A 22,795-nucleotide genomic window follows, 5' to 3' on the forward strand; every position below is an offset into this window, starting at 1 on the left:
AGTGATGGATTAGAATCAGCATCTGTTCAGTGCATGGTAGCCATACCTGCAGAGAAGGAGACAGTGGCAGTAACTCGTGGACGTACTTTCAGGGATTCACATAATTCAAATGATTTCCAGATTTCAAATGAACTTTCCAAGACCAACCCCTCTGATGGTTTAGAAGCTGCACACACTTTCCCAACCCAAGATATTCCATGCAGTGAATTGGCAACATATGATCAGTTGGAAGAACTGTCTACTGTTCTTCGTGACATAAGAAGTTTGATTCATGAAATCAATTCAAGTAAAGTTTTGAAAGATGGATTAATGCAGACAACTTTAGATAGTGAGTACGTTGCCGTAATGTATGAAGATAATGTCTCACTGGGAAAACTATCTTGTTCTAATTTCAAAGAACAACCCGATTCTTTTACTCTGCCTTTGAGTGATCTTGATGAGATAAAATCCACAGATAATTTCAAATCTGAATCTGTGTCACCATGTACAATTGTTCAGTACATTGAACCCATAAATGGAGCTGATAATCCTCAAAAGTCAAATGATCTTCAAATCCCTAATGCACTTCCGAAGACTGATCCCACTGACTGTTTAGAAGATGTACATATTCTACAAACCCAAGATAGTTCATGCACTGAAGTATTGGATCATTTTGATAACACTTCTCTAAATTCCCAAGACTGGCACGATTCAACAAGTTTCGACATAGTAGCAAGTTCCATTCATGAGATTGATACCAGCGTTAATAAGCAATTAACTGAAGATGTTCCGTGCATTGCAGTAAGTGATAACGATGATGCCATTTTAGAAGAGCTTTCTAGTTTTCCTTTCCAACAATATTATGATTCAGCAACCTGGGCTACCATGACTGAGATGGATAAGAACAAATTCATTGATAGAATTGAACCTACAGCTGTTTCACAACAAGCAAGTCTTCAGTGTTTGAAAGGCAACCCTGGAGATGATGAGGCAGAAAGTGGAGCACTTTCCTTTGGGGAGTCACATCATTTAAATAATGTTCCAATTCTCTCTGAGACCTATACTGCTGATGGTTTAGAAAAAACCCATTTGCGAACAACCCAAGATATCCCATGCTTTGAGTTAATGGCCAAACATGATGATGCATTAGAAGAACAGTGTCCTCTTAATTCACAAGAGCTCCATGATTTAACAACTTTGTTTCATGAGGTCGATACCAATGATGATTTAAAAGCTGAATTTATGAAACTATCAACTGATGTTCCATGGACTGCAATAATGGATAAAGAGGATATGTCTTTGGAAAAGTTTTCTAGTTCTACATTGCAAGAGCCACATGATGCAGAAATCTGCAGTACACCAAATGTGCTTGATGAGATCACCGCCAAAGATGGATTAGAATCTGCATTGTATATTCCGTACGTAAATTCGGAATATACGGAAAGTGGACTTTCTAAAAGTTATGCCATTGATGGTTTAGAAACTGCACATCCGATACCAATCCAAGATGTTCCCTGCATTTCAAGACTCAAATCTAATGCCATATTAGAAGAGCAAGAAATCCCATCCTTTAAATTATTGGCTCAATATGATGTATTAGAAGAGCTGTCTCCTCTTAATTCAGAAGAGCTCCATGATTTAACAAGTTTGTTTAATGAGATCAATTCCAATGATGATTTGGAAGCTGAACGTACGGAACTATGGAATGACGTATCATGCGTTGCAGTAATGGATAACAGGGATGTCACTTTGGAAACGTTTCTGAGTTCTCCATTGCAAGAACAACATGACTCAGAAATTTGGACTACTCCAAGTGTGCTTGATGAGATCACAGCCAGAGATGGGCTAGAATCTACAGATTTTTTACCATACACAAATTCTGAATATATGGACATTGGACTTTTGAATCCCAAGGTCTCCGATGATTGCGAAACTGCACAAATCGAAGATGTTCCTTGCATTTCAAGACTGCCTACACATGATGGCATATTCAAAGAACCCTGTTCCATTAAAGCCCAAGAGTTGCAGGACTCAGAAACGTTCAACATTCCAAGTACGATCAAATTCGTTGAGGATTCGGGAGTTGAATTTATACAACCGACTCCATATTTTCACTGCTTCACAGAAATTGATAAAGATTGTGATACTGCTGAAAATCTTTCTAATTTTGTTTTCGAGGAACAAAATAGTTTAGAAACCTGGTCTACTCCAGGTGTGCTCAACTGTATGAAAATCGCAGCTTTTGTTCCACATGCAAATGGTCAAAGCATGGAAGCCATATCTGAACATGACACTGCTACAGTAACTCGTGGACCTTCTTCTAGTGAAGCATTTAATTCAAATGACCTCCAAATTCCAAGTGAGACCAATCCTACTGATATAGAACCTGCACATGTGCTACCAACTCAAGATCTTCGATGAATTGTCGAGTATGACAGCTAAGAAAATGCCTTCTCTTAACTCTCAAGATCCACGTTTCAACAACACCGTATCAGCTACATTTCACTTGATTGACTCACCCAAGACCTTTCATTCATTTCAATGAATGATGATGCTTTGGAAATAGTACTTTACCTGCTTCATTTCCAAGTACAATTTAATTTAGAAAACTGGCGTAGTTCAAGTGTGCCTGATAAAAACAAACCCACAGAAGGATTGGGAACAGCAGTTGTTAAACTATATGCAAATGCAAAGAAGCCATGTCTGGAAATGATGAACGATGAATGATGATAGTTTCCAATCCCCAAATTCCAGACTGATTCCAGATGTCCCACACTTGCCTTAATGGATAGAGGACAACCCTTTGGAAATGATTTCTAATTTTCCTATCGGATACAGTATCTTGATTGACAGACCTTGCCTTCTTAGAAATGTGCTTGATTCGATAGTTTCCCAAAGAGGATTCAGTATCTGCAGATGTGTTCGCAGCTTTCCACTGGAAACCATACCAAGAATCGACTACACCTGTGAATCTAATTCCAGAGAGCAACATGATATGATGTTTGATGAAATTAAAACTCAAATGTGAAATATGAGCCATATGATGAAAGATTTTGCCCATACAACTGCTGAAACTCATCATATTTGATCATGACCGACTGACCAACCAAGTTATTATGTCTGTATTGTGCTTTTTCATTATAATTTTGGGTGTTTTTGTAACTACTTTTTACAACATTAATACATTTTTACAACATTTATAGTTTTAAATAGATTTGTTATTATAACTATTTTGTCAAATTAAATATTTCACTGTTTTGCTGTGGTCTCTTTTCTTCTGAAGCACCTTATTTGATTTCACATTAAAACAAAACTTTAAGCTGTCTTTGAGAAGCAATGTTATTGATAGAGGGGATTTCTTCAGGATTGTTTTTGTTGGTGCTAATGTTCTGATACAAACTAATGAAAATTTCTAGATCAGCCAAATTCTGGCTAACCAAAACATCGAGGTGAGACTGTAATCAGCTTGAATCCATCAGGTGATCCAGATTCGAGGTTTGATCTCTCGTCCTTAAAAGTGCTCTTCCTCTCCTTCTCTACCGCTTTAATTCAAAGGATATTTTAAACATTCCCTTTGTTGAAATGCAGAGACTTCAGTAAAATTTTCATCGTGCCCGGAAGAGTCTAAAGGCCAACATCAGACGTTTGAACGCCCCCCTCAAAAAAAAGAAATCACAAATGATGTCCCAGTGACAAGCCCGAATGAAAATCAATTGAGTTTGTGACAGTAGCATGCGGCTTCTGCCACAGCCAATTTGAATAATATGAAAACTTTTTTCCCCGCATGCATGCATTCTAATGTGCTTTGATGGAACTGGAGAGTCTAGACACCGTGCTGGCGCGTCCCCAAGCCCATTGGCGAGAAATTAGGAATGCAAGAAAAGGAGCTGATGAAGCAATACTTTACTGACCTGACAAGGAAAAACTTTTCAATGAATTTCTTCGCAATCAGCTGCCAGTTGAAGCTGGCTGGTGTGTTGACGGGAGTTTCAAGTGCATCACGTCGCAAAGGTTGATCCCATTGTGCAGCTTGTTGTACCTTATAGCAGAAGAGACTTTTAATTGTTCTACCTGTCCCTACTCATCACTGGCATTGATAGATAGACAAATCTAATACTTTTGAAAATAATATTTTTTCGTTGCATTCCCAATGGTTGGGAATCACACAGTAAACTGAAGCCCCTCAAGGATTTTTATCAGTCCCCCATTTTGTAAAACATAACATCAATAAGTGCAGTTTAAAGATCTGGCAGATACAGAACAACCGCTGCTGAGTATAAATCTGCACGTTAGATATCACTGTTCTAGTGTCTAATGGAATAGAATGCAAACTATAAATAGGGATAGGGAAAATGCAACTAGGGAAATGCAAATGAAATTAGCGTGACAAGGTGAAAGGAAAAAGCAGCCCTTGAACATGTGCACACACACCTGCATTGGTTTATGCATTGGTTGGTGCGGTTGTGTCATTGCTATTCCCCACTCTGGCCCTGCTAAGAACCCATTTTGCTTTGCGGTACACTGCATTCTCTGGCTGAACGCTCCACATCGCGAGCTGGAAGATAATGTAATCACCAAAATGGACAAAACGGCTGAGCCTTTTAATCACAAGCATTGGAGACGGAAAAAGCTTTTTAAACTCACCATGACGGCTTTGACATTTTGGATGATTATCAACGGGAATTTTAGGATTCAAAATACATACTTTATCCTCCAGGCATGTGCGTTTCTTAAATCTTGAATGTGTTGAACATCAACCTGTATGTGCCGGTCCATGAAATGTGATGATTTGGTCGGTCATGCTCTTTAATCCACTTGATTTTTGTTTTTATTACCATAGAAAGCCTGTGAACATATTTTTGCAGATGTTTACATTATGACGGAGTTTGTACTCCATCTTCATCCCACATATCAAAAATGTGTGTCATATCCATTGAAGACGCCAAATTGGCCAGGAACTTGCTATGTAAAGCTAGCCTTGAACACTTAACATATTTACAGTTGAAAAACCAAACAGTTCTTAAATAGATCACCGTCGGTTCTGGCACTGAAATAATTCATGACATGGCGTGTTGAAATAAAACTGATTCTCTAGCGCTGTTTCTTCTCTGTTCTTTCACTCCCTCGGGATGAATTAAAAATGTATGATATTGGGGTTTTTTCTTTAACACACAATTTCTAGAGAAGAAAACGATGTCGTTTTACAAGTAGTAGCAATTGATTTGGCTGCTTTGCTGGCAACTCCCGTTTTCTTCTAGTCCCTGTTCATCATGGCCATCTCCTGTGTGTAGTCCCCAAGAAAATGAGAATTGTGTTGTGTGATGCTGCACAACAAACATAATTTGGATCGTTGCACACAGTATTTATTTACTCTTACCTAAGCTTTGTTGAACAAGTCTGTCAAAATGGCTGCTGACTGCATTGATGGAGCTAGAGGACCACCCTTTTTCCGTCGATAAATATCACGGCACACTTCCAAACTATAACTGGCTAAGATACAGTACATAAACAATGATACTATATATAGTACTGGTAATTGATAGCTAATAATTTTCAAACTGATTACTTGAAATGAAATTTTACAATTTCTTGCCAGTTTTTTTTATGGAAGAACATTTTTATTTTTGATGGTTAGAGATTTTTTGTTGTATTTACGATAAATCAATGAACCAAATAATTATAAAGTCGAATCAATTATAGGGAAAAACATTTGAAAAAACGCAACTAATACCGCACTTTACCCTGCACTACAGATTCCTGTATTGTTTTTAATGCAAATTTGCATCAAACATTAAATCAGGACAGTTATTGACAATGCCTTATCGTATCAAGAGCAAATTCCAAAATAAGGACACGTCATCACTGATGAACTTTGGGAATATTTAATGGTGACTTAATTGTTGAACACAAACGTATATCAGCCTAAAGGTACATTTTTGCGTACGATGGGCAAGCTCGAGTGTTAGTGTGCGTACTGGCTAGCTGATAGCATCTAATTGTGAAGCCGAAGTAAACTTGCCAAGGGTGGTCACAAGTGGATGCAAGCACCTTGAAAATACTGCGGACTCTCCGGATCAGAGGTAAAAAATTGATATATTGAAATGGTTGGGTGCTATGCATTATACTTCTTGAGCAAGTCATTTTGCCAGTGCCTCTTGCGATCTGGAAACACTTTGGGCATGCGGATCTTTTTGAAGTCATCGATGCATTTCTTTAGATCTTCCTCCAGCATCTTTCTCTCCTCCTCATCCTCATTCATCAAAGTGGGAGGCCCTCCATTCTCTCGCGGGAGAAGCCGCGGCAGCGTCTTTAGGTGGAGGTTGGCCGGGTGCCGGGGGCTCTCGGTCAGGGGCGGGGTCGACGGTGGGCTGGGGTTAGGCGAAGGTTTGGGTGACGGCAGCGGCTGGATCGGGACGAGGGGGGGCGGAGGGGGGAGTTCGGGGCTTCCCGGGGGAGGTGATGGAGAAGGAAGTGAAGGGGAGAGAGGAGGGGAGTCAAGGGGTCGTCGTTCTGGTACGTCCGGCGTTGCGATGCTGCCACTTTCTGGGAGACTTTGGGTTCGACCACTGTTGCTTATGTCGCTGTGGCTGCGGAGCTCCACTGAGGCCGATTCAGGCTCAAGTTTGGATGCGACCTCTTCAGGGAAAACGCGGAAATCTGCTGTTGTGTTGGCCTTGGGAATCACTGATGAACCACCTGAGGAAGGGAAAAAAATAACGGGCTTTTTTGTTTCATTGGAGATTTTGGGGCTCTTTTTTTTACTCATTCAAAAGGTTGCTTATTAGACATGGTACTGATCAGAGCTGGATTTGCCAAGAACAATGTTGTAGGCAATTTGCTCCCCACAAAACTGACTATTTTGACCTTTCTAAGTCACCAGCAATATTATTATAAAGAGAGCTAACAGAATAGCCACAACTTAAAAAAACATTTTTGTTAATGAAATCAAATAAAAAAATATCTTTTTACCTCTTTACCTTTTTCCAAAATCTTGTACTTGAAAATTACTGCATATATTTAAACTAAAAACAAAGCCTTGTATTAAAAATAATGACAAATAGATTAAATATTGAATAAATTATTTGTGAAATAATAATAATAATAACTAATCAACTTGTCCTAAAAACTAACTAAAACTACGTAAAATGAACCAACTAAAGTCAAAACCAAATAACAATGAAAAACTCCAAAAGTATTATAAATCTGGTGCCATCAGTTGCTTGAATAAATGACATCAGATAGTCCTCTCAAATCCCTTTTTCCTTTTTAAAATTTGTTCAATTTGTGTGCAGTACAAAACATTTGAGCCTTTAAAACTGCTTATTTTTTCATTAAAGTTCTGCACTGAAATTAAGATAGTCGATAGAATAATAATGTACAAGAAATTACAACGCGGGGAGATAACTTTTAATTATCTGTCCATGCAGCAAGATTATAGATAATGAATGTGTTTTGCCTTAGCCTAAGTCACATAATAACACAAACATCATAATAACTGTTCTTGTTTTGTTTGTCTAATCCAAGCAAATCATGTGGCTTGAAAATAAAAGAGATGCTTTTTCTCTCAGTGAGGGGGGAAAAGGGAGGGTAGATGACTCACCAGGAAAGAAAACTGAAGCAACACAAAAGGAACGGAGAACCAATGTGTGTGTTCACTATTCCACATTGACTAAATGGGTGGTGTGAAAACCTCACGCGGAAGCCAAGTGAGACATTTTTCACCATAGGATGATTTCTCACCTTTGTGCAAATAGTTGCACATTGTATAATTTTTTCCTGCTCACAATTGTTTTGGAGTCCCCATTTTTTGGAAACATGATTATAAGCACTGACCATTTTCACAGCAGATGATTGGTATGGACACAAAAACAACATGGTGTACCATGACCTCATAACCTTATCAAGTCATTGCCTTTTTATATTAGAACAAAGAGGCGAACATAATCTGGATTTTAAAAGTGAATTTGGTCACCTGGCTTGAATCTGTTGCTGCCTTCAACTGTATCTCCTTCAATGACAAGTCAAGCCACATCATGTTTTTAAGTGTCTGTTTTAACCCTCACCGAACTTGGTGACCCCTGTATCTGACAGGGGAGCCTATTCCTGACGAGTGAAAATATATTATTTACTTTTGCACCGAAAGGTCACGAGAACGTATTGCACATAAGCCTAAGATTATCCCTTATGTTTTGAATTTGGTTTCTTTTACAGAAAATCATTTCAATCATACTTGCTTTTTATGGCTTATTTGTCACTTCTACATACAGTGAGATAAGAGATACAATCATTTTTTTTCTCTTAAAATGAATGGAAATGCTATTAACCCGTTCGAGGAATGCTTTTATTTTAGTCAGGAAGGCAACACTTCTTAATATTGTACTTTATGAAAACATTTAGTAATACGCATAATGAAATAAAATGTAAAGGATTAAACAGTTTGTGCATCATAATTAATAATATAGTATATATATATATTTTTTTACATCCAATGTATCATTTTTTTTCCAGTGTACATGGAAGGGACAGAATATCAAACACCTCTCAGTGTGAATCACTGCAGCACCATTCCACTGCAATAATAACCATATTGTAAAATGAACACCTCTCTCTCTCTCTCTCTCTCTCTCTCTCTCTCTCTCTCTCTCAGCATCGCTCAAATCCGAGCTTCATTGATACCGCTCTAGTGGGTGAATGCCATTACATAGCGCCGGTATGTGTTCCTGTATCTCTCGTCAGCCCGCGGCCCACCCAGCATGCTTAACGATAACGACAGCGCCACATGCATACTGTGCATCCAGTCACATGACATTAAATCATACATGCTCGCTGTGGAAGTATATGAAAATCCACAAAGTGCTAATCTTCTGATGCCTGCATGATGTCGCAAAGACAGCCAGGTACTAGATACCTCGACCGATATATGAGATGACGCACACTCAGTCCCTCTGGTTCTCTTCGAACGTCAACATGGGACAAAGTGCATGAGGCTGAGTGCAGTCCATGCGCCTTATGTGTTTGTGCAATTATGCGTGGACACACGCGTGGGTGTTTGCATGTGAGGCCTGACGTCTGTCCAAGCATTAGGAGTGGCACAGATAGCACAAGAAAGCAAGCAAGAAAGAAAGCAAGAAAGAAAGAAAAGGAAAAGGAAGCCGGGAAAGGAGGAGCTGACAGGAACGTGTTCTCCACCCGCTGCTTCAGTGTGCACAGTGCATTTCAAATCTGCTGTAATGAATACACGTGTTTGAGGATGCCTGGCCGTGGGAGTACGTATGGGGGCTTAGCAGTGTCGGAGAAATAATCCACTGGGGGATGGGCTCCATGATTTCCTCCATCGCTAAGCCTTGTGGAGGAGAACAGCGAAAGAGAGCACTCAACCTTTTTTTTTCCTCCCAGAGGCCACTTCTCTGGGGATGTGTGCAAAAGCCAAACTAGTTTCTCACACATCCACTCTGGCGCTCTCCCATCTGTGCGATGTGACACATGGCTCGGCCGCCATCGTTATTGCTATTAGCAGTTCCGACGTGTCGATGAGGCTCGGCTGACATTTAGCACCTCGATGTCACGAAGCGTCCTCCAGAAGGTTTATTATGTTGTTCACCCCGACTGAATCGAGATTTTCGACTCGTAAAGGGCCATAATCTTGTACTTAAAAGAAATAAAGATTTGTAGGTACTGACCAGCAATAGTAGCGCAGTGTCTCCTTGATGTAGTAACCAGAAATCGACAACTTAAATGCTAGAGGGGGATACAATTTTTAATCAGCGCTATTGGAGGCCCCCATAGGACCACACGTTTCCTAACCAGTATGACAAAAATGCTCATTTAGATATGGACAAAACATGTGCAAAACATGTGCGCTTACTGGACTATTTGATTTTTTAAAATATATTTTTCAAAAATCCTAACCCAAAAACAAAGGGTTCAAGCATTAAAAAAAAAAAAAAAGAAATCCTGTATTTCATTACAAATCCTCAACTAATAATTAGGCTTATTCATATCGGACAAGCACAACATAGCCATGCCAGTCATCTAATGCCGATTGGTGATATTACAATTTCAAACTGGAGCCAACCGCTGCATATTCACAGTTTGACCTCCGCCGATTCGCATAGTCAGAGATTTTTCTTTTTAAATATTTCTTCATATTTTGCATGTTCGCTTTTTTTTCTGGCATTTCCTGCCCATTTCAAAACATTCTCAGTATTTGTAATAGTTTCCATTATTATCATCTCCCATTGTCTTCAACAAACCTTATAGTCATTGTCTCCTGAGCCCTCATATATGAAAACCTAATATTCTGTTTTATTGCCACTCGGTCACCAGTTACATTGTGTTTAAAACGTGTTACGGTTCGTGTGTTATTTAAACTGGTTGTCTAAAAACATAGCATGAGTAGGATTGCCTTTTTTTTTTTTTTTGCCAGTTACCAGTAATGGAATCTATTTCTCATTCTAATTTACCCCTTGACACTGTCTAGAGAGGCCGACTAATGAAACTGGTTTTGAAAGGGATATGTTATGTAGTACTGAACAGAACTGACAGAAAAAGATGAATGTTAAGTTTGCCAGCGGCACACGATTTTAAGTGGCTAATAATGATGTGCCACTATGCATGATAACTTGAAATTCACATTGCACACAAATGACCAACCATTTAAATGTGAAGCACACACACACATTCTCTTATTATGATGATAAAGGAACACAACGCTAATTACAAAAAGGTGCACCAGCAGCTCTGCGTGTTCTGGTTGAAAAGGATGATGAGCGCTGTGTTGAATAGTGGCAATGTTTGAAGGGCACTTGCGCAACACAATGCTCAGTGGAGGTCCACATTGTATCTTCTTTCAGCACTAGCCCTCAAAATGTCAGTCAAACAATGGAATACCTCAAAGGACCAGTATTCCTGCAAGTAAAACGCCGGCAGTATTGGAACACTTAAATGAAAACGGGGACCAGAAGGAAGAAAAACATACATTGAAAAAGCAAATAGAACAGAGCCACATTGTGATTACATAAAAAGATAAAAAAATCAGGCTGTTATGACAGAATCATTTCTATTTTATCATTTCTAGGAAAAAGATCATTACATTTTTTCCACGTTAGTGCCAAAATTCCCACAGGGACCTAAAGGCGACACCAGCAGCCACTTTGTGTATTTGAGGGCTGCTAAATAGAAGCAAGCTTCATTGAGTCAAGGCGCACTTTTTTATTCATGCCATTGGATGAATAGCAACAGCTGATATACAGCTATACTGTACCTTCTGCCTCTAGTGGAGGAGCATTTAGAACGTTGCACATTTTGCCTGTTGGGGGGGTCACCTGCTACCTGTAGGTGGGCCACCGGACTGGCAAAACGTTCAAACGCCAAACCCTGCATCAGCAGTGTTACCCACCGAACAATCCAGCTGCTACTAACTTTTTCTACGAACGTTACATTAAATTTACTTCAACTTCAATACAACAAAACGTCCAAATTGGCCAACAGCTGTCCTGCCTGCCCAAGTCTAACCATCAACCCAAGCTGCTGGCTCAAAATAGTTGTTCCAACATTGGATAAAAGTATTCCAATTTGCTAGTTAGGAACACAACCCATTATATTTTTCTCATTTCAGACAGATGATGTGAAAAAGGATCATTTGCTACACTTGGGTGCCATGGCAGCAGTACTCAGCCCCCCCCCCCCCCCCCCCCAAGTAATGAGCTAGGTTAACTATTCAAGACTCGCTTTGGAAAACATGCATGTATCCGTTGATAAGTGCTGTGACCTGACGGCAGGGAGAATGGCAAACACAAGGATTACACCATCTCCATGGAAACGTCACTGTGGTGTGAAGGAGGCTGAGCTAAAGTGGATTCTTACGTCTCACAGAGCGATACGGGGGTCTTACATCTGTAGCTTGAGTTTGTACGTATGGTGCCCTCTGCAATATTTCGCCACCTATGAAATATTTGACACGTAATTATTCATCTTGTAGATCATATGACTTAACATCTACTCTGTGAAATGATCTGTGTGCTTGGCCTCACTACCTCCAGACCTCTCACTGACAGGCTTTCCTCTGTGATTAGCATCAGAGCAAAAACACGCGGGCGTTTAATTAGACGTTTTGACGCCACACTCTTTTCGACTAAATTTACACGCTCAAGTCGCCTGCATCAAAAATCCACCTGTGTGCACTTGTGAGTCTCTGAGCAATTACAAAGCTGCCAATCTGCATAATGTTAAGGAAATGACTGACAAACAGTAGCGGCGAGAGCTGCTGCCAAATAGGAAGAGCAATGGGGGGGTCGAGGTGGGGAGTCTTGAAAATATAAACCTGGATGCCGGTCATTTATAAAGCCAATGACGATTTTCACGACTCCATTTGAAGACAGGACCAACTAAAGCTGATTGACAGGTGTCATCCAAGGTCTTCTGTACAACTCATCCCGAGTTGAAGACAAGGGGAGACAGCGATCAAGACGACAGCACTAAGGACAAAGCTGACCCTTCAGATTACTGATAATTCGACAGGCAGATTAGACACCTAGTCTCCAGATGGCTGAGAAGTGAATCCCAGCCTAACAACAGTCAACACTGACACGTTTACAACTCTCCGCGTACACTTACATACACCTTTGAGGCAAAACAGCTTCCACAAAGTTCAGCAACACCAAACAGTATAATACAAATTTATACCGAAAATAAAATCTGGTGTTGGAATATAGATATAATATAGAGTGATCATTGAAAGATACTTGTGCGTCGACATTCGCTTGAATAAATGCTGACTCACTAGAACAGAATTGTTTTATATTTTTCGGTAATTCAAACGGGGAAAAGAAGAAACGAATAACTTCGAATGGTGTCGTAACCATATTAATGCAATCGGATACATTCCATGACGATATTGTAATCGTGACAAAATCCCTAATCTAACCTTTTAGTGCTGTAACTTCTGCACTTGTCTTTCTTTCACCTTCTCTGTCGCTGCTCTTGTTCTTTTTGACATTGTCTGGGACCTTATATGTCTCTAATTGCCTCTTCATCACTAAAATGTGCCACCGGCCTGGCTAAACCATTCACTTTGCCTAACGCTATGCACTGCACAATCATAAATTTCACTTAATCACACATTTATGGGTCTTGAGGGGGAAGACGCAATATTGTAGAGGAGCTGGGAGAATGAATAATACACATAGTAAATACCAAATGTGCCACAAGCCTCTTGTTTGTGTCTACAAATAGTTTCCTTTCGTTATCATTACAATAAAGCTGCCATTTTAGGACTGCTGAAGGTCATTTCCAAGGGTCGTGTGGAGATTTTGTCCCATCCATTAATTCGCTGTACAGCTTGTCCTCATTAGGGTGTTCTGGAACTTTTATCTCAAATGACTTTGGGCAAGAGGCAAGGTAAAATCCAGGTCTGGTCGCCAGCTAATGGCAGGGCGCATGCAGAAAGACAAACAATGCACATGCACACAATTTAGAGTCTTCATTGAACCCAACATGCACATTTTTAGAATGTTCGAGGAAAACGTCCCCGGAGAAAACCCACACATGCACAAGGAGAACAGAAAAACTCCACTCATAAAGAGCAGAGCCAAAATTTCACCCTCTTGACTCCAAGGCAGACCCACTAACCACTGTGATGCTCGTAAGCAGTAAAGTGAGGACCATAAGATTGATTGATATTGCACTTTTCACACAGGAGGGCAAGGTGACTGAATGCTTAACACATTTGCCTCACATTTCTGTGCTTGCATGTTTGAATCCTGTCTCTGGCTGTTGGATGGATTTTATATTGCCTAATTGTATTTGTTCATTTTATCTTATACTACAAATACATGCCTGTATATAAATGTGGAGGTAGGAACAGGGCTGGCCCACAAATACCAGAAGTTACTCATCTACTCAATCTAGAATAATAATCATGATAATAATGGTTGAGCACTTCCATTTTTTCCCCATTTTTATTCTTTTGTTGGTTTGTTTTGGCGGGGATTTCTCCCGATTTTCATTGGGAAAGTCCATATATTGAATATTTATCAGCACTTGAAGGATTTTTTTGGAGAGGAGGGGGCTTTTGCTACATTTGCGGGCACAGGGGTCTACTGTCATATTAGCGCATTGCTTTTCACTATTGTGTGTTGGCAGAACATGGCAATGAAGTTCCATGACTCTCTTTAAAAAAGTAAAATCTAAGAACCGTTTTTTTTAACTGCTTATCCTCACTCGGGTCACAGAAGAAATAATCACCTGACATGGAATAAGAGTCCCAAATCCTAAGATTGGATGTGTGAATGCTTGTTTGTATCTGCTGTCACTTCATATTGACTTTCTCCTTGTATGCAAGCCGATTTGTGCTCTAGCAGATGTATAGTGAAGAATGTGTACTCATGACATAGAAGCACAGGAGGTACACATCTGGCTCGATGCCTAACTCACTAAAAATAGTCCAGCGCACAATGAGATAAAGATGCTCGGAGCCAGTGTCGCCACACGCGTTTGCGTGTAAGCTTACATTCGAGAGTGGGTGTCGTCGTTAAGGCTGACATATGCAACAAACGGGACTTTGTGCACTTGCGTCGTCACATGTTGATGAAGAAAATAATAGCGGTAATGTACGCCTGGGGCTCTCTCGCTCCTATTTCCCGCAATATTTGTTATCTCTCCTCCCAGTTAATAAGTGGCAAAGATGCTTTTCTTATTACCACAATCTCCTGATTATTACTGTCAAGAGGAAAAGGCGGAGGCAAATGGCATGTCTGCTTGTAAATGTATTATGAAAGATTACACTGAGGAGTGAAAAGAAGCAAGACAATCGCAGCTCCTAAATGGTTGGCTTCGTGCGGGAGGCTTATGCACGTCTTGCCTGCCCTTTGTTTGTGTGCGCATGCATGTTTGTGTGTGTGTCTGAGTTTGTGTTAGCTTGATTAGTGCCAAATGCCAGTTCAGCATCAAGGCAAACTGGGGAGTGCATTGCCCTCGCTTGGCCCCAGTAGCATCCCGGAGCAAGGAGCACACAGACTCCTCCCAAAAGTTGGCGAACCTGTTCTCCAGATGGCAAAACAGAACGTGATAGGATCCTCGTCGTAAATTTGCAGCCCAACAATTTGAGAGGGGCATAAATAAGCAAAACGCAAGCAATAATAGTTGTAGCCGAGCGCTTTGAATGAGCGGCATGCTGATAGCATCTGATGGTGCAGCCACTGCCAGATATTCAAAAACTGACACAAAACGGATACACAACCATGGAGCTTTACCTCCAAAATTCGAGTTCATTTTTTGTCTACACTATTCAGAGTGGTGAAGAGTTGAGGCCTATCCTAGCTCGCTTCTTTGGACTGCTCATCAGTCATCACAGACAACGTATCTGCTGCAGAGCACAAAAATGGTACCCTTGATTTCTGTAGCGACGAAAAGGGTCACTGAGCGTGTTGGTCGATTTGGCAAAGCAGCCGTCTGTGATGTCGGTAAGATGGAAGATGTGCACCTTTAGGAGAATGTGATTTTTATGTTGAGCGGGCTTATTGTATCTGCTGAATGTAACTATTAATATAACATGTAATCTAATTTAGTTACTTTTAAAATCAAGCAATCAGTCATTTTTAATTTTTGAAAGCAAATAACATGTAAAGTAGCTTTAATACAATATTTTTCATTCACAAATATGTGAACGCCGTGTATCAAAGTTTCTGAATAATTGTATTATATTTTCTAAAGTGATTGACTATGCTTGAAGTCAGCAGTGATCACTCCCACTGCAGAGCAGCCTTCCCTCTCGCAGATCCACTGACCTGTGCTTTTCTGCAAAGATACCAACATCACGTTTAACACACCTTCAAGCAGAGTTACGTCTCACGTCGCTGATCTCAGACATCGAGCCAGAGATGGGGGTGGGGCTTACAGTACTGTATCTCATTGTCCTAAAAATATCAAATTTCCCCCCATTCTGCTGGCATAATCTCATTGTAAATCAATATGACTCACATAACATGCAGGCTAATCGCATGGAACTGTCTGTTTGGTGTAACACAATCACAGGCCAGCTTGAGCCTATTTCCATTTTGAAGAACATACAGTAGCGCTTCTTCATGGAGGCAAAGCTTAGGGAGAGCAGAGATAGGAGCACCGAATTCTCTGCAAAATGCTCCCCCATCCCCACCTCGCCTCTCTCTCTTTTTTTTTAAATCACTTTCTACCTCCTCTTCCTCGGCCCACTTTCCCTTTTCCCTTTTGATGTACATCCCTTCCTCTGCTATCCAAATAGGGAAAGCGCTGACCCAGCTGGCTGAGAGACAAGGCGATCCTAGGAAAGGCGCGTTGCCATGTGGATGACAATGACAGCAGGGGGAACATGACGAGGGGCAAATCGCCGCCAGATGGTAGCGAGAACAGACTGGTGCTCTGAAGGCTCTCAGCTTTTCTTTCCTGTTTGCTTTGCGGTTTTACAGCTAAATCAAAGGCTGCGATGCTTCCTCAGGATGCCGCGTTAATGCGACATGCAAATGTAGCCGTTGTGCAATCGGCAATCGGTGAATCAATGGGGCGGGCAAGGCTCGACCCTTGACCTTAATGTTGCCGGGCATCGATGGCGCTCGCTCGTCTGCTGTTGAATGTCGAGTCCCAGGACGAGTCCAGAGGCAGGGTGGCTAAAACACCAAGGCTTAAGATTTCACACTCAGACATGACTCAGCAGCTTTGTGCTAATGACCTAAAGTAACCTCAAAATAGCATAATGTAAATTTTGTAGAAAATTCTACAAAAAGCTGAGCACTGTAAAAGACCTAGCAGACAATTTTTATTTTATACTGCTTGGTCTCACTGGGATTGCTGGATCACTGTAGCCTATCTCTGCTGACTTTGGGCAAGAAGCAAGTTACATCTGTGGCTCGTCTCCACAAATAGATTAGCATTCACACTGTCATTCAGACTTATGAACAATTTAGAGCAGGGTGGGAAATTCGTTTTGCAAAGGGGCCACATAAGAAACTGGAACATTTGCCGAGGGCCAAGCCAACATGCTAACCTCAACTCTACCTATGCAATGGACGCCAGCTATTTGCAGTGCCTTTAAATACCTAACTGTTGCCCATCAAAATGCAAAAAAATCCATCCATCAAAAAAATGTTGATAAATATTAAATACTATATGTTTGCTGCAAAAAAAAAACAGGCCCAAACAAGTAAATAAATAAATATAGAAAAAAGATAGAAGAAAAAAATCTGTGGATGTGAATCTGCAAATGCCTGTCAACTGTATTTTATTTATTTCGAAAAAAGTGTATTATGTTTTTTCAATAAATTCCTATGGTATGTATTATATTTGGAAATACATGTTTCAAGAAAAATTAAAACAGTCATTAAATCAACATTCTTCAGAAATTCAAACATTATTTTTTGCGCATCAACCATCGACTTTTATCACAACAGGTTATGTTTGATACACTATGCTTTTTAATTTACAAGCAAAGCGGTTACATTTTTTTTCATAGTACTTTTCCTATTCACAATGTTAATTTTGGCATAACATCCTACTGGATTGCAGTACAGCATGCTGCTAAATGAGGTTTTCCCCAATGCAGTGTGCCCAAGCACAGCGACAGAGGAATGCTGCCTGTTTGCTTTAGGCTTTGGAGACACTGCAAGCATAATCCACTTTCATTCCCAGCAGACTCTTTCTTTTCCAGGAAGGGAGCCATATGTATTTTGCAGCCATTTTTTGGGTGGTGGGGGGTTGTTTCCGCATTTGTTTATGTGCGAAGCCGATGAATGTTTCCATCTCGGACAGAGAGCTCAGGTGCAGTGTGGAGAACTGCTCGAGCGTGATAATCTTGTGTTACATGAGTCAGAGGTTTATGAACGGATTTATCTCACCTACAGACGCCACCTCGTAAGTTGTTGTTCTAGCGGAATATAATACCCGCTGTTTTGCCTGCTGCTGTATTTACTGACGGCAGACAAAATGTGCACAAACTCGGGAATTAAATGAATGGAAGTAATCCACCCAATTACTGACTATAATCAGGTTATGTGTTTTGTGTTTTTTGACCAATAGCTTTTCTGTACTTTATAATGTCTCCGAGTCTTTTACAATCTGTTGGAAGCTTTAGTGCAACACTTTTTTTTTTTAAATCACACTTAATTATCCTGTATAGCACTTTTGTGATAATTGTCTATGGAAAGTGTTGAACAGTATAAAGAAATTGTCTTTGCTTCGTATGCAATAGCCTATTTTTTTTTTTTTTACAGATAAGACAAACAAATAAGATCTAAAGTGACTACTTAATGCTTTAATAAATGGGACTGTACGAACCACTGGTGATTAGGAAGTTGCCTTTCAGTTGTGGAGTTTGATCTCACATGTTCTCTGGCTAGCTACCACATTCCAGCACGTTGCACTCTACAAACAGTCGAGTAAAAAAAAACAAGAAAAGGGTCAAAAAGTGGCCAAGCTCACTCTTGGGGGTTTTCATTTAACCGACAGACTTAGATGAAATGATTAACCCACCAAACAACCATGTTTTTTGGTTTTTGTAGAAAATAAACCAACTTTTTTGGTTGTTTTACACATTATTCATTTCACCTGAGTGATGAAATGAATAAGCCCCAAAGTTGTGTCAAAATGACCCAAGTGGTGATTGACACCTTTTGATCCATAATTGGGTTATTTTTGACACAACTGTTTTTAGGGTGAAGACGTCAATGTGGGTATAGTCTGAAGTTAAGTCAGCTGGGTCAAAAATAACCAAATTTAGGCCAAAAATTACTTCACTGGGTCAATTTGATCCAACTACTAGAACATAACCATTTTTTTAGGGAGGTTTTCTACAAAATGACTTTTTCAAATACATTATTTATTGTTTTATGCAACCCAACCCAGAAATTTGGGTAAAATTGACTTTTTTTTTTTTTTTTTACCCAACTGTTTTTAGAATGTATGAACTGTCACCTGCTCACCTGCAATTTGAATGCGGACAAGAATGATAACACTACTAAACTAAATGTTCTCCTGCTTGAGCTGGAAGTCATCACTGTGATTCCGAGACAACATTTTGGATCCAAAATACATATGAAATAGAAAGAACCTTTATTTGACAAATCTTTTAGTTGAACACTTTGCCTTTACCAACGAGTCTAACATTTCAACGCAGACGTTCCATCATACATTTCACAACAAATGTCAGACAAAAACCTTGATGACTCCATTTACTCGCACTCATACACACTCAGTGTTTGTTAATATTTTACCAGTGAGTGTGCTTAAACTATTTTGCCAACTGTGGGTTGTCAGCTGTCGCTGCAGCTGTTATGGCGTAATCTGAGGTATGTTCATGATTTGCAGACGATTCTTGAGCAGTGGTTTAGCTACAGCGGAGTGAAATAATCAGATTTGGGCCAACAACACAGCATAATTCAACCATTCCCGTTTGGCTATTCACGTTAACTACGCAACAGCTTCAAACAATACTGAAATGAAATCATGACATGAGCCTCCGCGGTGAGGTTGAAACATGGCGCAGTCGAGGTGGTTACTGAGCGACGGAATGTTAAAAAAAATATTGGGCAGCAGTATGATGCAAGTGGCGCAACACCGCCTTCCCCTTTGGGTTCTCAGCCTGCTTAGCATGGCTGATTAAACTACTAAAAGGCCCTTTGGCACAGTGTGGACTGTAGTACAACCTTTGTGTTGTGTCCACAAGGTCTTGTTATATTCTGCCTTTCATTACTTTTTAAGCACTCAAAAGAAAACACTCGAAGCATTCTTCTTATCTGTTTCTATTGTCTCTGAAAGCAACAACTGAGCACTGTCAAGTCCACTATGGCACAAGCCTAGTCACATGATACAGGACATGATAACGCAGGACATGTTGCTTCTTTTAGCTCTCATGTCCCCCTCGAGGCTTATAAGAAGTCCGATTATGGCGGTGATTTATTTCAGAGGAGCGGGACAGAGTTGGGCCAGAAGGGACATTACACAGTACAAGATGGCCACTTTTTTGAAGCCCTTTTTCGTAACGCCCATACCCCGGGGCTTGTGTGTGAACTAAGTTAGATCATAGAAAGAGTTGTGCTTTCAGAGAGGCAGATGAAATATGAAGAGGGGTTGGATAAAGAAGGTCCGTCTTCTGCAAGGGGAGCTGCAGTGTGGTCAAGACGACATCTAGATCAGATGCGGGGTGGGTGGGAGATTCAAGCTGACGGGGTCTGGGGACGAGGGAGGAGGTGGAAAGAGTCACTCGTGGGGAACTGTTCATGGGAGGAATTGCGTGGAGCCCAAAGCAGAACATCTACAGTACATCTACTAGAGAGAGAGCTTGAGGCTGGAAGGGGACACTTGCAGACAAGGTGGTGGGGAGGGGGGTGGGGTTCGACAGCATCACTCACGGTAGAACACATATTCAGTGTAGCTGGTCCAGATCTTGTCGTCCGTCTGCTCGTGGGCAAAGGCGCAGGTGCCTGTGGAGTTACAGGCCACCATGTGGAAACCGGCATCGGCCAGCTTGTCGAATGCCTGCTCCAGGAAGGTGAACTTGAGATAGTAGCGGGACGTGTAGCGCTCCGGTGGGCGGTCCGGGTCGCGGCTCTCGTTCAGGGTCTCCCCGAAGACCTCTTTGGCCAGGGAGGTCTTCCCGCAGACCATGATTCGGGCCACCCGACGAAATTTGGCATCGGTGTGGCTGTCGCGACCCAGGGTGTACGAGCCACGGTAGCCGATGGTGATGAAGCCGGACCGCTTCCCGTCCATGGAGCTGGGCACCAGGCTGGCGCAGGCTGCCGCCGCCGCGCCGAGCGACCCCAGATTCCGGGCGGCATCCACCCCGGGCGAGGAGTCCTCCGGGTCACTCTGACAGCAGTCGTCCCCCAGCGAGTTCTGCTTGCTGATTTTGGGCGCCAACTGTTTGACCAGCTCGGGAAGGTTGAAGAACTCAGCCTCCCGCTGCAGCCGTCCCCGCTCGGGGAAGTGGTCTGGAAGGACCAGCTGCTGGTCCCGCATGTAGTCCAGGATGTAGCGGAAAAGAAAGCCGTCCCGGTCCACGAAGAAACGCCCTTTGGTGTCCCTGGCCAATCCTTTCGCTGACTTACGGCTGAACATTTCCCACAAAAGAGAGTCTGGCACACTCGTGAGTGTGGAGTAGCGCGTTATGTACACCTGACCGCCGACATTCAGCTCGATGATCTCCGGGAATGATACCTCCTCAACCGATATACCACTATCTGGAAGAGCCATGGCTGACTTCTTCCAAATGGACGAATTAAAGTTCACTTAGCAAGACTGTACCTAATTGATTGCCTGCAGGGGGGGAAAAAAAGAGCCGTCACGCACGCACTATTCTAACGGCCGCTTTCACCACAACTAGCTAAACATTCTGCATTTCAGAGTGAAGCGTTATGTGAAACGGATATCCTGCGGAAATCCTGCTTGGTTTCGCAGATGAGGAAGCGCAAAAATTTCACAACTGTCCATATCGCCTCGGACGCGTGTCTCTGCGCTCGTCCTCGCCAACTTCAATGAAGCAATCCATAGTTGGTGAGCTCTGTGGGCGTCCCGTTGACGAAGAGCCACAAGATAAAGACGACGTTCCACAAGTAATGAGACACGAGAAAGGTGTAGAGGAAGAGCTTAATGCTTTCCATCACTACGCGGTGATCGGCTGGTTCGCTCGCTGCACTCTCCCTCTACATGCGCGTGTCACACTGGAGCTCTTCAGCGGCTTAGCGGCGCATTATTGCACTCGCTAAACCGCGCCCACACGCGATGACGCGCAAGCAGCAAGCACCCCCACCAAAACTTTCTGACAGTTATTCATTTAGAGCGTTTCTTAAAAACGAATAGATAGAATTGCTTGCACAATCTTGAAGACTAAATATTTATTCTAAATTCAGAAGGAAAGGACACAATTAAAGACACCACGCGTGTCAGTCATGATGACGCAACGATGCGTTGCCACCAGTCAATTGACTATTGCGAGTCATCGGCAGCTCTTTTTTTTTTGCTGACTGTGGATTTAAAATGATTAAATCACTCTTCCATTTGACAATGGACAATCACTTGTCCTTGCATAGCTGCACGTGTTAGTGGATTTTCTTCTGGCAGGTGCATCATGGATTCATTATAATCAACACCACCAATATATGTAAAACGCATCAAATAAATGGCACAGACATTTTGCACACAATTTGATCATCTTGTAACCTCATCCGTGACTATGGCTCAGGGCCATTTCAAGTTTACTGTTACCAGAAGGCGCAGCACAAACCTCATTAAACTAAAGCAAAAAATGTGGCAAAACTGTACTTCAGTGATGTCATTACTTTGTTTTTGTAAAGTATTATAGGGGTATTTTTATAATTAAAAAACATTACGATTTTTTTTTGTAATGATAGGTTGGACCAGAGTTTTAGCATGTCAATTCATGCTAATGGGCAAAGATGATTTGTAATATGAATGTTTTGTATTATGAGTATAGTACACATTGTACTTAGTCACCTGTGTACTACGAAAAATAAACAAAAAATCTGCTAAAACCATAATTAATTTCAGCAACAAAAAGGGTTCTTGCCCAATGTCAAGGTTCGATTTATGTGTATCAATTTATCACCTCTTATCATCTCATCATCTTTGACGTTAAGTTGTGATGAAAAACTTCCACCTTAATATCTATCTTATATAAACAAATTTACTTTCTTGATAGATTGGTTTTAGCGTGTTTAATAATTTAAAGAGAATTTAAGAGTGGCCCTTGCGTCCTTCGATTTTTGCTGCATGCAACCGTCAGCAGAAAAATTTTGGACATCCCTGCGCTGAGGCATTGACGAATGTGTTT

The 22,795-nt window shown here is 41.3% G+C and overlaps 1 protein-coding gene across 1 annotated transcript; it reads right to left on the minus strand.

Annotated features, from left to right (window-relative positions):
• Positions 1-5,845: 5,845 nt before the first annotated feature.
• On the minus strand, positions 5,846-21,706 carry kctd12b (potassium channel tetramerisation domain containing 12b). The gene is made up of 2 exons (XM_088358184.1): positions 20,355-21,706; positions 5,846-6,675 (listed from the first exon to the last, which is right to left on the minus strand). Exons 1-2 carry the CDS (start codon positions 21,196-21,198, stop codon positions 6,092-6,094), a joined length of 1,428 nt encoding a protein of 475 aa, XP_088214310.1. The 5' UTR covers positions 21,199-21,706; the 3' UTR covers positions 5,846-6,091.
• Positions 21,707-22,795: the final 1,089 nt, after the last annotated feature.

This window comes from Syngnathus floridae, chromosome 1 (genome assembly GCF_059516105.1).
Source record: "Syngnathus floridae isolate MCC-2025c chromosome 1, RoL_Sflo_1.0, whole genome shotgun sequence".
Classification (NCBI taxonomy): Eukaryota; Metazoa; Chordata; class Actinopteri; order Syngnathiformes; family Syngnathidae; genus Syngnathus; species Syngnathus floridae.